The 14,368-nt window shown below is 43.9% G+C and overlaps 1 protein-coding gene across 1 annotated transcript in view; it reads right to left on the bottom strand.

Annotated features, from left to right (window-relative positions):
* Positions 1-14,368, bottom strand: part of LOC111978170 (cilia- and flagella-associated protein 46) — a 103,353-nt gene that overhangs the window by 43,560 nt on the left and 45,425 nt on the right. The window contains exons 26-41 of the mRNA XM_070448419.1: positions 13,720-13,867; positions 12,695-12,878; positions 11,810-11,963; positions 11,636-11,698; positions 9,483-9,706; positions 9,090-9,227; positions 8,677-8,841; positions 7,718-7,866; positions 6,984-7,082; positions 6,778-6,853; positions 6,040-6,192; positions 5,648-5,848; positions 5,431-5,537; positions 4,996-5,178; positions 4,731-4,863; positions 2,459-2,656 (exon numbers count right to left, since the gene is read on the bottom strand). Coding sequence (XP_070304520.1) covers positions 2,459-2,656; positions 4,731-4,863; positions 4,996-5,178; positions 5,431-5,537; positions 5,648-5,848; positions 6,040-6,192; positions 6,778-6,853; positions 6,984-7,082; positions 7,718-7,866; positions 8,677-8,841; positions 9,090-9,227; positions 9,483-9,706; positions 11,636-11,698; positions 11,810-11,963; positions 12,695-12,878; positions 13,720-13,867 — 2,375 coding nt within the window. The remainder of the gene's footprint in view (positions 1-2,458; positions 2,657-4,730; positions 4,864-4,995; positions 5,179-5,430; positions 5,538-5,647; positions 5,849-6,039; positions 6,193-6,777; positions 6,854-6,983; positions 7,083-7,717; positions 7,867-8,676; positions 8,842-9,089; positions 9,228-9,482; positions 9,707-11,635; positions 11,699-11,809; positions 11,964-12,694; positions 12,879-13,719; positions 13,868-14,368) is intronic.

Raw genomic sequence — 14,368 nt, 5'->3', positions numbered from 1 at the left:
CATGGTCTTGTAGCGGATGCGAGCTTCAACTGGAAGCCAGTGGAGAGAGCGGAGGAGCGGGGTGACGTGAGAGAACTTGGGAAGGTTGAACACCAGACGGGCTGCGGCGTTCTGGATGAGTTGTAGGGGTTTAATGGCACAGGCAGGGAGCCCAGCCAACAGCGAGTTGCAGTAATCCAGACGGGAGATGACAAGTGCCTGGATTAGGACCTGCGCCGCTTCCTGTGTGAGGCAGGGTCGTACTCTGCGGATGTTGTAGAGCATGAACCTACAGGAACGGGCCACCGCCTTGATGTTAGTTGAGAACGACAGGGTGTTGTCCAGGATCACGCCAAGGTTCTTAGCGCTCTGGGAGGAGGACACAATGGAGTTGTCAACCGTGATGGCGAGATCATGGAACGGGCAGTCCTTCCCCGGGAGGAAGAGCAGCTCCGTCTTGCCGAGGTTCAGCTTGAGGTGGTGATGGTGAAATTGGTGAAATTCCATGTGCATTCCACAGGTCACTTTTATAAGTGAGTGTACACTGGTTGGAAACCACTGCACTATGCTCCAGCTCTTCCCCCCTGGCACTCGAGGGCGCCAGGCTCCCCAGCATTGCACACTCCTGCCATCATCATTACGCACACCTGCCTTCCCCCCGTCACGCGCATCAGCAATTATTGGACTGACCTGGACTCAATCACCTCTGTCCTTACCTTCCCTATATCTATCTGGTTCCCCGCTCTGTTCCCAGCTTCAACATGAATGTTCGTATGTCTTTGTATACCCGTGTGCTGACGCTGTTCCTGTCCTGTTACCTGTCTGTTCCGCATTAAATGTTCAACTCCCCGTACCTGCTTCTCATCCCCGGCGTCGGTCATTACCCAATAGGTAGGCCTAATCCTTATTCCAAAACCAACTTGGACTTCCTCTAATAGAGGAGGTTCTCCCTCCCGTGTACCAACTTCGGGAATTTCAAGACAAACACAAACTTCTCCAAATCGAAAGCACATTGGTTTAATGAATCGTCTTGGTTGCAGAAGACGGGCCATTTCTCAACAAAGAAAAACCCTTAAAGGTTGTAGCTACAGACCAGATCTTACTAATAGTGAGATCTCACTTAGTTTTTTTCATGCGGGAGCTGATATGACGGGGAGCAGCAACAGAGAGAAACAACATGAAGCGAGTCATCAAGCAATAAGCTTAATCACTGCCAGTATTGATCAGATCAGACCATTATAGCGGTGGAGATTTCACTTTGGGAGAAAAGCCCTTTACTATCAGACAGACATGATTGCGGTCCTCTCACAGAACTACTGAAGATTGACCAGAGGAGTGCGTGTGCTCTGCAGTCTGCATGCCCATATCCTACGAGCCCATCCCTGTCTGAGCCTAATCATTAGCTTCACACATAAATATTAGATAGACCATTTGCAACTCAAAGCGCTAGTTGATGAAATCGGCAATCTCCTCTCCCGCTCTCACAAGTCGGGCATTGACTTGTAATAAGCCTCCCAGAATTGAGGAAATAGTTTTGTTTGTAACTTGTCCAATAACTGTGTAGGCTAGTAGTTTTCTTTCGCTATGTCTATCCACCAGTCTCAAATGTCTCCCTATCCCTCCCCCTTGGCACTAATCCCTTGATGTTAGCATGTCTGAAGAGGCTGTATAGGTGTAAGAAGTGTAGTGGTAAAGCTTCCACCATATTGCTTTCACCGTACAGATCTGCAAACATTGAAGGGGTAATTAGGGCCAAGGGGAGGGGTACCGATCACATTGGAACTGGCTTAATCCCCGTTTCCATTGGGACTTTGAAGTCAACCCAGGTTGGGATGGCCTTGGTGGACTAACACAAATTGTGTTTACACTGCCTCCAGAAATGATGTCATGTTGCTAGGCAGCCAATATATAACTGCAGCTAGCTTTGCTAATGTTGCTAGCTAGCAAGATGTTGAAGAATTGAATTCACCCTCACCATGCTGTAACTAACGTTACCCCATACTCCTGCCAGTGCCAGCCAGACTCAGAGCTATGTATTTAGCTTGTTGACGTTAGTTAGCTAAACGGTAAGCGTCGTCGCTAGCATAATAGGCTAGCTAGCTAGCTAGCTTAGATCCTATCTTGCTTGCCATGGCATTGACTACTAGCTAGCTAGCTATCCAAGCAAACCAAACAGGTTTGAAAATCACGCTTGTTCGCTGCTATTCGTAAAAAAAAAAATGAGGGCATCCCCTATTCTGATTATCAACTGTTGTCAAACAGTCAAAAAGTGTGAAAATATGATTCTCTTCCTCAACAGTGTGCAGCGAATTCTACTTGATGAAAAGCGAAATGAGTATGACATCCTGGTATTTAAAGCATAAAACATTTCAGAAATGTCACATACTATAAAACGTTCAATTTCTTCGCATACCCAAAAAGCCTACTATTTAGAACGCAAGTATGTGTATTTGGACACGACCTCTGTCTATGCCCTTACCTGCTCTACAGAGCCGAGGTCTGGTGTAATGCGTACAAACTCCTCCACGGTTCTCTCCACAGAGGCTTTCCTGTCCTGGGCCAGGGCAAGTCTGTTCTCCTCAGCACACACCTGTTCCAGCATGGCTAAGGACAGCTCAGCCAGAGCCAGTCTGACCCGCAACAGCCTCCTCGTGGCTGGGAGAGACAAGGGCTGACACTGTGGAAGGTACAGAGGGCAGAAAGAGAGAGTGAGAAAAAGACAAAGATTATGACAGACACATTACAACAAGAACACACGCACAGACACCACTGTAAATGCAAATGCAGGAAGTTAAAATGTCTTATCGTGCCCAGCTCCTTTTTCAACCCAGTGCAAGATAGCTTTAAAAGGCTTAGATCTGAATTTGATTTCCTTTGTAATGGAAAAGTTCATGAAGAAGATAAACGTATATCGACGTACATCTTCAGACTGAACAAAAGTGACACCTTCATTTACAACGTAACGAAAGGGAAGTAACCAAGAAACAAAACGTAGATTGGGTCAAATAAACTCAAATCTTGCGTGACAGACTTCATATGCAATTTTCAGACACTCGTCTGGTTCCATGAGAGTAAGTGAATTCATATACACTGCTGTTTTCATATTTGGTATGTCATTTCAATGTAACTTATTGGGGCAGCAGTACCATCTGCTGAAAGCACAGGGCTATAGACTGTTAATCCTAAATGCAGAATTGGACCGTCAAAGTAGATTGTATCTAGCTAACTGGATTCTTCCGGATTTCAGCAGGTGGTTTAATAATGAAGCAAGATGCAATTTCAATGTCCTTTCATGATTAGATCAAGATGCACTTCAAAATGGCAGTGTGCAAGTCGTGTCTGCTCCATATTTGACATTGACTTTTGGAATGCTTTTTCTACATAAGGCAGTTTGGATGTTGGCCTGTTTGAAAGTTGGCTTTTAACCATCAGGTGTTTCTGAAAAAAACAACTCAAAACGGGTGTGTGTCTGTTTGTCTGTTTACTCTGTAGGCTATATCGGATATTAACTGAGGTCTGGAGCAAATAGGTGGATCCACCAGAGTCCACACACATTCAGTAATGATTTGGCTGAGATATCATGTTCAGTAAAAAAAAATGATTATGCCATTTTTATTGAGCGAGTATTAACAGGCAGGTCAGGTTTATCTTGTTTATAGGTATATTTATCTGCTTTATAATGGATGGTTCTCTCCTTTTCAGGAATTCCTTGTTCTATAATTAAATCATCCATTTGGAAAATGTAACAATGTAGATCCCTAGTGAAACAAAGGGCAAAATGAATTCAATAAATAATTTAGCAGCACTGGCTTGGACTTGGCAGCCCTGAGTCGACTTGAGTCCAAGCAGCGAATCAGGCTTTCTGACAAGCCATATATGGACTTTTCACAAGCAAATCTAATATCTCAACCCTGTCAACATGTTCAGTTACTCTCTAAATAGAGTGTAATTTGTTTGCAAATGCTTTCAGTTCCAGGACAGACAGCCAGAACTCTGTTTTGAGGAACTGTAACAGCTGAGCAAAATAGGATTTGCACGCTTATTAAGACAAATTCCTTCACAATGAAGAACACTGCTGAGATATGGTTCCAATAAATGCGTTCTGGCCTCCCGAGTGGCGCAGCGGTCTAAGGTACTGCATCGCAGTGTTGCGGCGTCACTACAGCCTGGGGTTCGATCCCAGGAGTCCCATTCGTGACCAGGAGTCCCATAGGGCGTCGCACAATTGGTCCAGTGTCGTCTGGGTTAGGAGAGGGTTTGGCCGGGGTGGCTTTACTTGGCTCATCGCGCTCTAGCGCATCCTTGTGGCGGGCCAGGCACCTGCAGGCTGACTTTGGTCATCAGTTGAACGGTGTTTCCTCCGACACATTGGTGCAGCCGGCTTCCGTGTTAAGTGAGCGGGTAATAAAAAGCGCAGTTTGGCAGGTCATGTTTCAGAGGACGCATGACTCGACCTTCGCCTCTCCCAAGCCCGTTGGGGAGTTGCAGCAATGAGACAAGATCGTAATCCCGAAATTGGGGAGAAAAAGGGGGTAAAAATGATAAAATAAATGTGTTCTGTTTTCTGTTTCATACACACGTCATCCTTAGATCAGAATCTAACCGAATAACTTGACTCAACCTGGTGGTGATGATTAGTAAAATTACAACATGTTTTAAAATAGGTCCAAATTATTACCTAAGAGTTTGAACTGTATGGTATGTTCTGACTTGAAGGCTGATATTGGGAAGGTATACAGTATGTGCTTTACCTCTTGTGATGGGAACAGGCTTTGGGCGTTCAGAACCACATGTTCCTGTACGGAGACGGCCTGCTGCATGAAGGAGTAGGCATCCAGCAGGTGGCGCAGTTTTCCCTCATCATCAGTGTGTTTAGCCAGTATCCTGCAAAGTAGAACATGCTGTGAATGATTTGAAGCGGACCAACAGAGGAATTGTAGACAAAAGTGAATGAATGAACGTTATTGATCCCAAATTGGATAGATCATACTATGATGTGTTGTGTTGATGTCTGACCTCAATGCCTGTGCGTGCTCCAGGAGAGCTTCAGCAGCTTGCTCTCTGTGGCCCAGTCGGAGGAACTCACTGGTGCTCGCTCTCAGGGAGTCACAGGCAGCCATGAGATTCTGTACTGACTGGGTGGACAGAGCCTCACCTGGCTCGACAGGGCTGGCTGCATGCAGACGCTCCACCGCCCCTCTGAAAGACAGACTCACAGTGAGTCAATGACATCTAGAGGTCTGTTTTGGTCACAGAACAGGGGAGAACACTGTACACCAGGGCTTTTGATCCAACCCTGCAGTACCACACCTGATTCAAATATCAAACTAATCAAGGTGGTGAGTCTGACTCTGGACCATAAGGTGATTTACAGCGGGGCTGGATCGACAGCCTGCACAACCCAGCTTTCCAGGACTGAATTTGGAGAACACAGACATCAAAGAGCCTTACCTGCTCTCCAGAGACGTGATCAGGAACCTGAGCACGGGAGCTCGGTTCCGCCTCTTTTCCAGCATCGATTTCAGGGCTACACAGCCTTGCTTTACTATTTGATCTGTCTGTAACGGGAGAGAGTGGTCACATTGAAAAGGACAACATTTGCTTCAGAGGAGACAATTGAGCAGAGGCTTGTAGGAGCTTCAATAGAATAAAATAGAATAGTTTTGACCTTGGTGTCTGTATCCTGGCCCCTCTGGGTCACCGTAGCTGTCAGCAGGGCCAGGGTGAGCTTGTACCAGAAGTCCTCATCACCTCCCATGTCTTGGGCCTTCTCCAGCAGTGCCAAGGCCTGAGAGTGGTTCTGTTCCTTATTGGCCAGGACGGCAAGAGAGAGCAGACTCCTCCCTGCTGCAGCCTGATCTCCCAGCTCCTGAGCACACAATAGAAGAGACCACAAAAATATAATACAAGTGAATTGCTAAACTGTTATGACTTCACATACACATACATAGGAGTCACATTTCAACCAAAACAGAGAAACACTTCACAAATATGCAGTGGACTACTTAAGAGAAATATTGAAAACCAAACTATTGACAAAATTACTCAAAATGAAATAACCTTAGCCACCAGATGGGCTTCTGCCAGTAGCTGTCTGGTGGGTTGGTACAGTCCCATACCAAGGCATATCTCAGCCTTATCAAGCCAGATATCCTGACTCCACAGATCCCCACACTGCTTCCCAGACAGACAGATGTGGTCAACCTTAGACTTCTGTAAACAGAGAAATGGATAAAGGCAGCAATGTCAGAATTCTGATCCCTAAATTCTATTCAATCCTCTGGCCCTGCACCAGCTGGAAAATATGGAATTATGGAATGAACTCAGTAGGTTAAATCTGAACATACTGTAAATCTAAAGGATTGTTCACGGGCTGCAGAACTCTGGGTAAGGCAATGAAAAAGTACAACCATTAATAATGCTCGTTAAAAAAAAAATGTGGATAATCGTCATGCCAGATTGACATGAGCGACGGCCATTTGAAATTTAACAAGCAACTAATTAAACTCTCATGAACCTGTGATAATGATGTGTTATGGGTTTCACATTATGAAAAGTGCAGTTTGGACTTATATCCCTGTCTCTGCGTTTGACTGTAATCAACCTGTGCTGCTTGCCAATCAGGCTTTAAACTATAATAAAAGTAGAATCAAACTAATAACTACAGGAGTACAGTTATTCATTTCAGGGGTCATTTCGCTTTCTTTCTCTTCAATTCTAGGTCTATAAACCCTTACGGTGATAATACACCTTGTATGGTATGCTTGTTCATTTCAGCTATGACACTTTGAAACTAACCTCATTGTCCGTTTTGCCATTATAATCCATATACAGGCTGTTTCTCTCTCTTTGTAAAGCTATAGCTTTGCGACACCTGCAATGAAATAATGCATGGACAGGAGATCAAAACACCAGTAACAGAATCAGGGCAAACACTACAAATCCAATACAAATGAGTATTCAGTATGTACAGGAGCTGATGGAAAAGAGTGAGGCACACATACTCCATTTGTTCCTGCTCATGGATACCAGTCAGGCTCAGGAGCTTCTCGTGGTACACTGTAGAAGTCTCCATATCCAGCTGAGAACAGCTCCTCACAATTCTAAAACGTTAGGAAGGAAATAAACGGGAAAGGAAATAAACGGGAAAACTATTAGGTAATATTTCACAATAAATCAATGATTCTGAAATGGGCAAGACTTTGGACCACACATGTGGAAAACCTACACTGTTTTTCAATAATTGACAAGCCAAAAGTAAAAGCAGTAGCCTTAACTAACATACCCTGAGTATACCAAACATTAGGACCACCTTCCTAATATTGAGTTGAACATTTTTTTGTCTTGCCCATTCACCCTCTGAATGGCACACATACTGTACACAATCCATGCCTCAATTGTCTCAAGGCTTAGAAATCCTTCTTTAACCCGTCTCCTCCCCTTCATCTACAATGATTGAAGTGGATTTAACAAATAACATCAATAAGGGATCATAGCTTTCGCCTGGATTCACCTGGTCAGTCTGTCAAGGAAAGAGCATGACAGACTGTGTTCTTCATGGTTTTGTATACTCAGTGTATATGCACAATTTCCCGGACACATTAAGTCTAGCAAGATAAATGGAGAATCTCCATTGAAAATGCTTTTTAGTCCCGTATTAGCCTGGTGTCTGGTAAAATGCCCCATAGACTATTTCCAGTGAAAGTAGCAGTGTTGCACAGAAAGAATAAACTCTCACCTGAGACGGTAGAGGTCAGAGAGGCTCCTTCTGTCCAGCAGGTCATGGGCAATGACCTCCGCCAGGTGCAGAATGGGAAGAGTCAGGTGGGTGAGAGAAAGAGACTGCAGCTCTTTCACCAGCAGGTCCAGGAAGAACAAGCTCTGAGTCTGTAGCCCCCCAGACACAGGGAGAAAAGGAAGTAAATACATGACTTGATCATTACTATTTTGTTTCATTAACATCCTGCGTTTGTAATTAGTCATTTAATAAGTAGTTCAGGACAGTGGTTAAATTGTGCAGGACAGTGGTTCAATTTGATGTGTAGAACGTGTAAACTTTGAGCCATAGACAATAAGACTTTATCCACCTGTATCATGTGTTGATACAGCTTGTGGAACAGGACAGAGAAGAAAAAAAAACACTACAGTACAGCCTGATATCATGAAGTGTTGGACTGGTCATCGATCAGCATATTTTTGACACTGTGTAGGACTGCACCATCTGAGCATGTTCTCATTTAACTTGTATGATTACCAAGCATAATTGTGTCACCTAATACTGTCACACTGGAGTGGCATAAGATAAATTAATCACTACACGTCTTTAATTTAAAATAAGCTTCTTTTTTTTCTCTCTCCGCCAACATTCTGATTTGCTCCCAAAATCAATGAGTAGACATCCTCTTCCAACAAACAAATTATGACTTGTCAAGACGAGGATCAATATCGAGTCAATGTTTCCGGCTTTCAAGCCTTCGACCCTGAGCCGCCACGGCCAATTGAAACAGTCCCTGTTCCGATAATGACTCAATAATTTATATTCACTAGGGACCAAAAGGACGAAAACAGACTGAAATAGGGAGACTACCTGAACTTGTCAACTATTGTTGCAAAACATTTGCCATGGTGTGCCCTAATGAACATGACCCTATCGGGCTCTATAACAGAGGCAGTCAGAGAGAGCGTAGTGGTGCCTGCCTGTTTGCTGAGGCTGTGTCTGTTGATGCAGTGGGGGCTGGTGTCATATCTGAAGGCCTGGCGGACATCCTCGGGACAGTCGTACTGTGCCCACTCCTCTGGGCTGGAGGGCAACACGTCATCCTGTGGCCTCCGGGCTTTGGGCTTCTCCTCAGTAGGGGGTGGCTGTTTAAACACAGAAGAGCTCTGGTATTCCTTGGCCAAATATTCATTCCTAATTGCTTTCAGCTGGCAAAAGTGTACAATTGAACTGTACAAATACTCTAAACTGCACATTGGCAAGAATGTACAATGGTAAAATAACATATCGTATCATTCATTACTTGTCATTTGCAATGCTATACAATGGGAAAACAACAAAAAATAGCCATGGACTTCTCTGAAGGTGATCAGGCCTGGGTGGTCAGGTCTACCTCTTTAGATTTTTTGCCTTTGTCCTTCTCCTTATCTTTGTCTTTTTGGGCTGTTGCAGAGGGACATGGCCGGGACGGTGGGACTAGAGGATTCTTCATCATCTCCCTGATTACCTCACGTGCAGTTGCCATGGACACCTGCAATGGGAGTGCACTGCTATCACTCGTCTTTTTGTTACCCGTAAATCAATTTTGTTTTTAAATGGAGAAACCGTTTTGTGGCTTATACTGTATGCATCTGCTGGTATAAAACATTGTGAAATTACTGGGTCATGTTCAGTAGACATGAAACGTAAAGGTACTATCTGAACCTGTTGTCCATTACAAAATGTTTTGCTACGGTGTGCCCTCATGAACACAACTTAGGTGTGGTAGTTTTAAAGGAGTCCCTACCTGCCAGATCTGCAGCACTAGGCTATAGGCCCTGAGTAGGTTCTGTTGGTGCTGGGGGGATGCCCTGTCCCCCATGGCAGCCAGCAGAGTGTGTGCTCTGACCAGGCTGTCCAGACGCCTCACCTCCCTGAGGTCAGAGAGACAAGGCCCAGACACTGCCCCCTGCACCCCGATGTGGGACTGAACCTTCACTGGTATCAGCCCTGTCCCTTCTCCCGACTCATCTGTAAGGGAGGAGGAAAAACACATAGGGCCTGTTTCAGACTTAAGAAATGTACGCCGCCTTGCGCACGCCTTTCCTACGCACTAGTCAGTAGTTGGTATTCAGACTTACCTTATGCAGATGCGTAAAGGGCTTTGCAGGCGTGGTTCTCTTGCACGCGCTGAATAAAAGTAATTCAACTGCTGAAAACCCTCCCACTTGCTAACAGATTTTCTGGTGGAGTTTTCATTCAATAGAGGTTTCAGTACATTTATCTGAAGCAACCCCTTTAAATGTGGGTACCTTTAGTTTGAATTTTCTCGACAGACTCACTAGAATATATGGAGAGAACGGTTCAGAATATTAGGGATCAATTCAAGAAAGCCATGTAGGCCTAAATACACACATATTTGTCTCCTTTTCAGCATCAATTGGTAGATTTAAAAATATTCTGATCTTGTATATTATTTAGGGTTAGAAGGTATTCATGAATGATTAAAAATATATATTTGGAGAGCTTTTACACACTAAATATATTGGCGATATTCATCCTGAAGTTGCCATATTCAATTGTTCAATAGTTGAAATATTGGAAGGTGAGTGTACAACAGGTGAGTGAACAGTAGTCATATGAATCTACCCTAATAATACTCACTCACCATGGATCTGTGATGACAACGGTCATCGTGAACCATGCGCTATGCTCCAGGTTTAAACTGCTACGTATGGCCTGCGTTCCATAATGACACAAATAGGCTACCCGTCCCCTATTATTGCACAACTTGTAATAAGTTAGCCTAATATGATCCACTATTGCTAGCAATCCTAAGGAACAACCACACAAACGTGACAGAGGAAATAAAGGTAAGCTAACGATATAATGGAATCCAGCAAAAAATAATAATAATAAAATAACAAAAGTGACAGTAATACATGAATGTAGGGATAATTGACAATGGCTACCGATAGTGGCTAATATTTAACACCATACCATTTTTTGTTGTTGTTAGATACAGTGAAAAGTCTGGGCATAATTAAAACATTTTAGAAATCATAAATCAACTCGGTAGGTTTGGCGCTATAGGCCTGTCATTTGCGCTATAGGCCTGTCATTTGCGCTATAGGCCTGTCATTTGCGCTATAGGCCTGTCATTTGCGCATGGCTACAGAAGCCTATATATAGCGTTGATCTCCAAATGTCATCCTTACATGTTATAAGGCCAGCATTTCATAAACGTCACTGTGGTGATAAAAGGTGACCTGTTGACATGCGTCAGTTTGCTGCCATATGACTGGTTTCACATTTGTCTACAAGCGATCCTAAGATCGAAAACGATTGTCATTTATATTTACAATCCCCTTACCCAAACGGCTTACTCCATTTACCTAGCTCTTATCAATTTGTAAATTACAGTGCACGGAGAACGGTGTTATTTCAGAAAAATTAAGTAGATGTTGTTCCACTTGGGACCGACAGGTTGCTCGACCTTAATCATAATTTCATTGTGAGTAAAGGTGGTGGAATTATGAGGGAATTAAGTCAGAATGCGGCTTATCTGTAGACACACCTCTTAGATCTCAAATGGTGAATAGGATGCTGTTCTCATGCTTAAGTTCAAGGTCAGAATACGCATAGAGAGAAAACTGCATAAAAAGGGAATTGCGTTCCAGTTACGCGTGCTTAACTCTGGTCGGATTTCCCCACATACTGTCCACCTGGGTTTAAATCTTTAAAATACTTTCCCATTCGCTCTGGCCTGTCTGTAGTGCTAGTTGCAGGGTTGCAGTTTTGAAAATATTCTCTTGGGTCCAGGCAAGCTCAATCAACCCCTGCTAAAATATTTGAAAACATCTGAAATAGTATTCGAACCCAAGGCTGGCGTACATGTACAAGCACACACGCACAGCATTCAACATAAATGAGTAGACTCATCCCAAGAGAAAGCAGTACCTCCTTGGGAATTTTCTCTCCTCTCCAGTTCTTTCAGTTTGCTTCCCTTGGAACCGGTCTTCTCTACTAATTAAAATGAAAAGAAAAAAAGGAAATGGTTTACGATTCTTCAGTAACTAAACAGACCTTTACATAGCAATCACACAAAACACATAGCAATGACAAGAAACATACCATTGCTCTCTTCCTGGTCAGTGATCATGTGCAGGAGGATGTCGATAGCCCACTGTATCTGGTGCTGGGCATCAGCAAGGGGAAAGTTCTGACAGTACAGCCACTCCCCAAACTCCAACAGGAAATCCGCCTTCTGCCACTGACTCTTCACACTCTACACAAACACAACAAACTCATAAGGTTCACCCATACAAAGCTACAACGTAAGCGATGCACAGAGCCTGGCTGCAATAGCACTAAGCTTCCACTAGATGCTGCTAGAGTCCCTTAGCTCAATAGGGCCACTTGGATTCAGACCTGGCAAGGAACTGCGGCAATATAAGAGCACACTGAAGAACTGTATGTATGTAAAGTAATCAAAAGTGAAAATGCAAAAGTGTATGTGTATGTGTGTGGTGTAGGTGTGTGTGTGTGTGTGTTTGCTCAAGAATGTGTCTTCGTGTGTATATGTTTGTGCATGTGCAGTGGTATAAAGTACTTAAGTGAAAATACTTAAGTCGTTTTTTTTGGTATCTTTACTTACTTTACTCATTTATATTTTTGACAACTTTTACTCCACTACATTCCTAAAGAAAATAATGTACTTTTTACTCCATACAGTTTCCCTGACACCCAAAAGTACTCATTCGATTTTGAATACTTAGCAGGACAGGAAAATTGTCCAATTCACGCACTTATCAAGAGAACAAGCCTGGTCATCCCTACTACATGATCTGTTGGATTCACTAAACACAAACGCTCTACGCCCACGCCGATGACGTGGACGTAGATTAAGGCAGCCCTCCGCACCTCTCTGATTCAGAGGGGTTGGGTTAAATGCGGAAGACACATTTCGGGTTGAATGTATTCAGTTGTACAACTGACTGGGTGTCCCCCTTTCCTTACCAGTAAAGAAGTAATGGCATTCTGGTAGCAGGCCAACTGCTGTAGCATCTCCCCAGAACACAGCGCCACTCGGTGCCACATGTGGGAGCAGTAGAGCTCCCCTTCATCCCGGAACTTCTGCATGTCTATCACCACACTCTCCCCCAGCCGAGCTTTCACCAGCACCCGGTGCTTGAACAGGAGCCTAGGGCACAGTAAAGGGGAAGACAACACAGTTTCACATTCTCATGCCCTTTTCCCACCATCGTGCCAACCCAAACCATCCTGTGCTGGCTCAGACATTTTCTTTTCATATTGTCATTTCCAGCAACTATGTGGATGTGTAACCAGGCCAGCACAGTACGGCTTATCTTGGCTCAGTAGTGTGAAAAGGGTATCACGTTCTCACACATGGGTAACACCACAGAAATATGATTGTGATAATCGCCATGAAAAAGTTACGTTTTATATATGTCCTTTTCAAACACTGAAAAACGTGTGTGATGCTTTATTAAGGGCATAATTTCCTCCGGCTAAACTATCAAGACCTAATGTTTTCATTACTAAGGATTTGACACTCTGAAAAGCCCTCGCAAAAGCTGAACCCCCCCCCCCAAAAAACGAATTCTTTAAGCAAAAGATTTTACAAATCAAACATATTTTATGCTTATTCACCCAATAAGGGTCAGGCTTTTTTGCTGAGGCCTCCATAATGATGGAATTTCCCATATCCAAAATATGACATTTCATAAAACACACATACTTATTTATAGCGTCATATTCATATCGAGGCATATTAACATGCGTACAAATAAGCACACAGAAATGTGATGACGCCAGTGATAGGAGTCCGCAGTCCTGTATTCCCTCTCTCTCTCCCTCCCCCTCTCCTCTCCTTTCACCATTTCTATCCCCCGTTTTCTCCTAGTGTCAGTGTAGTACTCATGGCCTTTAAAACCTCTTCCATCTCTCTCCTCTCTCCCTTTCCTCCTGGCCTTCCCCATTATTTCCCCTTATTCCCCGCATCATTTCTCTCCAGCACTCACAGCCTGTGTCTGGTGCGGGGCATGTCTCTGATAGCCTGCTCCAGCAACGTCAGAGCTCCTGTCCAATCTGAGCTGTCCGCGTGGATGTGGAACAGCAGGCCGTACATGGCTGCTCTCAGGGTCAGGTCATCCTCAGGGCTCCCCATGCCTACACACGCACACACAGACAGAGGCGCACACACAAAAATGTATAGATAAACACACGCACGCACACACGCAAACACAAATGCAGAGACACAAACAGACACAGAAAGAAAGGAATAGAGAATGAGAATCACAAATATTTTGGATTCGCACACCAGTAGGCTATTAGATCTGTTGCATCCTGAAGTTCTCTGTAGAGAGTGAATAGGTTGGGTGACGGACCTTAACAGAACTTCAGGAAAAAGCACTACTCTATGTGACTGCTTGGATGTAAATGCCACAGATCTAATGGCCTACTGGTGTGCGTGGGAATGTGACTTCATCGATCACGTCTACTAGTGGTGTTTGAGAACGATACAGCACAAGACAGGCCGTTTTGGAAATAAATAAACAAGCAGGCTTATGGAATTAAAGTCATAAACAAGATTATAGAATAAAAAAGTAGTAGTTAGCTGTGAAACAGCAGTCAAAAGGTTTGTGCGGTATGAACATTTGAAGTTTGTGT

This window comes from Salvelinus sp. IW2-2015, linkage group LG18 (genome assembly GCF_002910315.2).
Source record: "Salvelinus sp. IW2-2015 linkage group LG18, ASM291031v2, whole genome shotgun sequence".
NCBI lineage: Eukaryota > Metazoa > Chordata > Actinopteri > Salmoniformes > Salmonidae > Salvelinus > Salvelinus sp. IW2-2015.
This window is presented reverse-complemented; position numbering and strand designations above follow the sequence as displayed.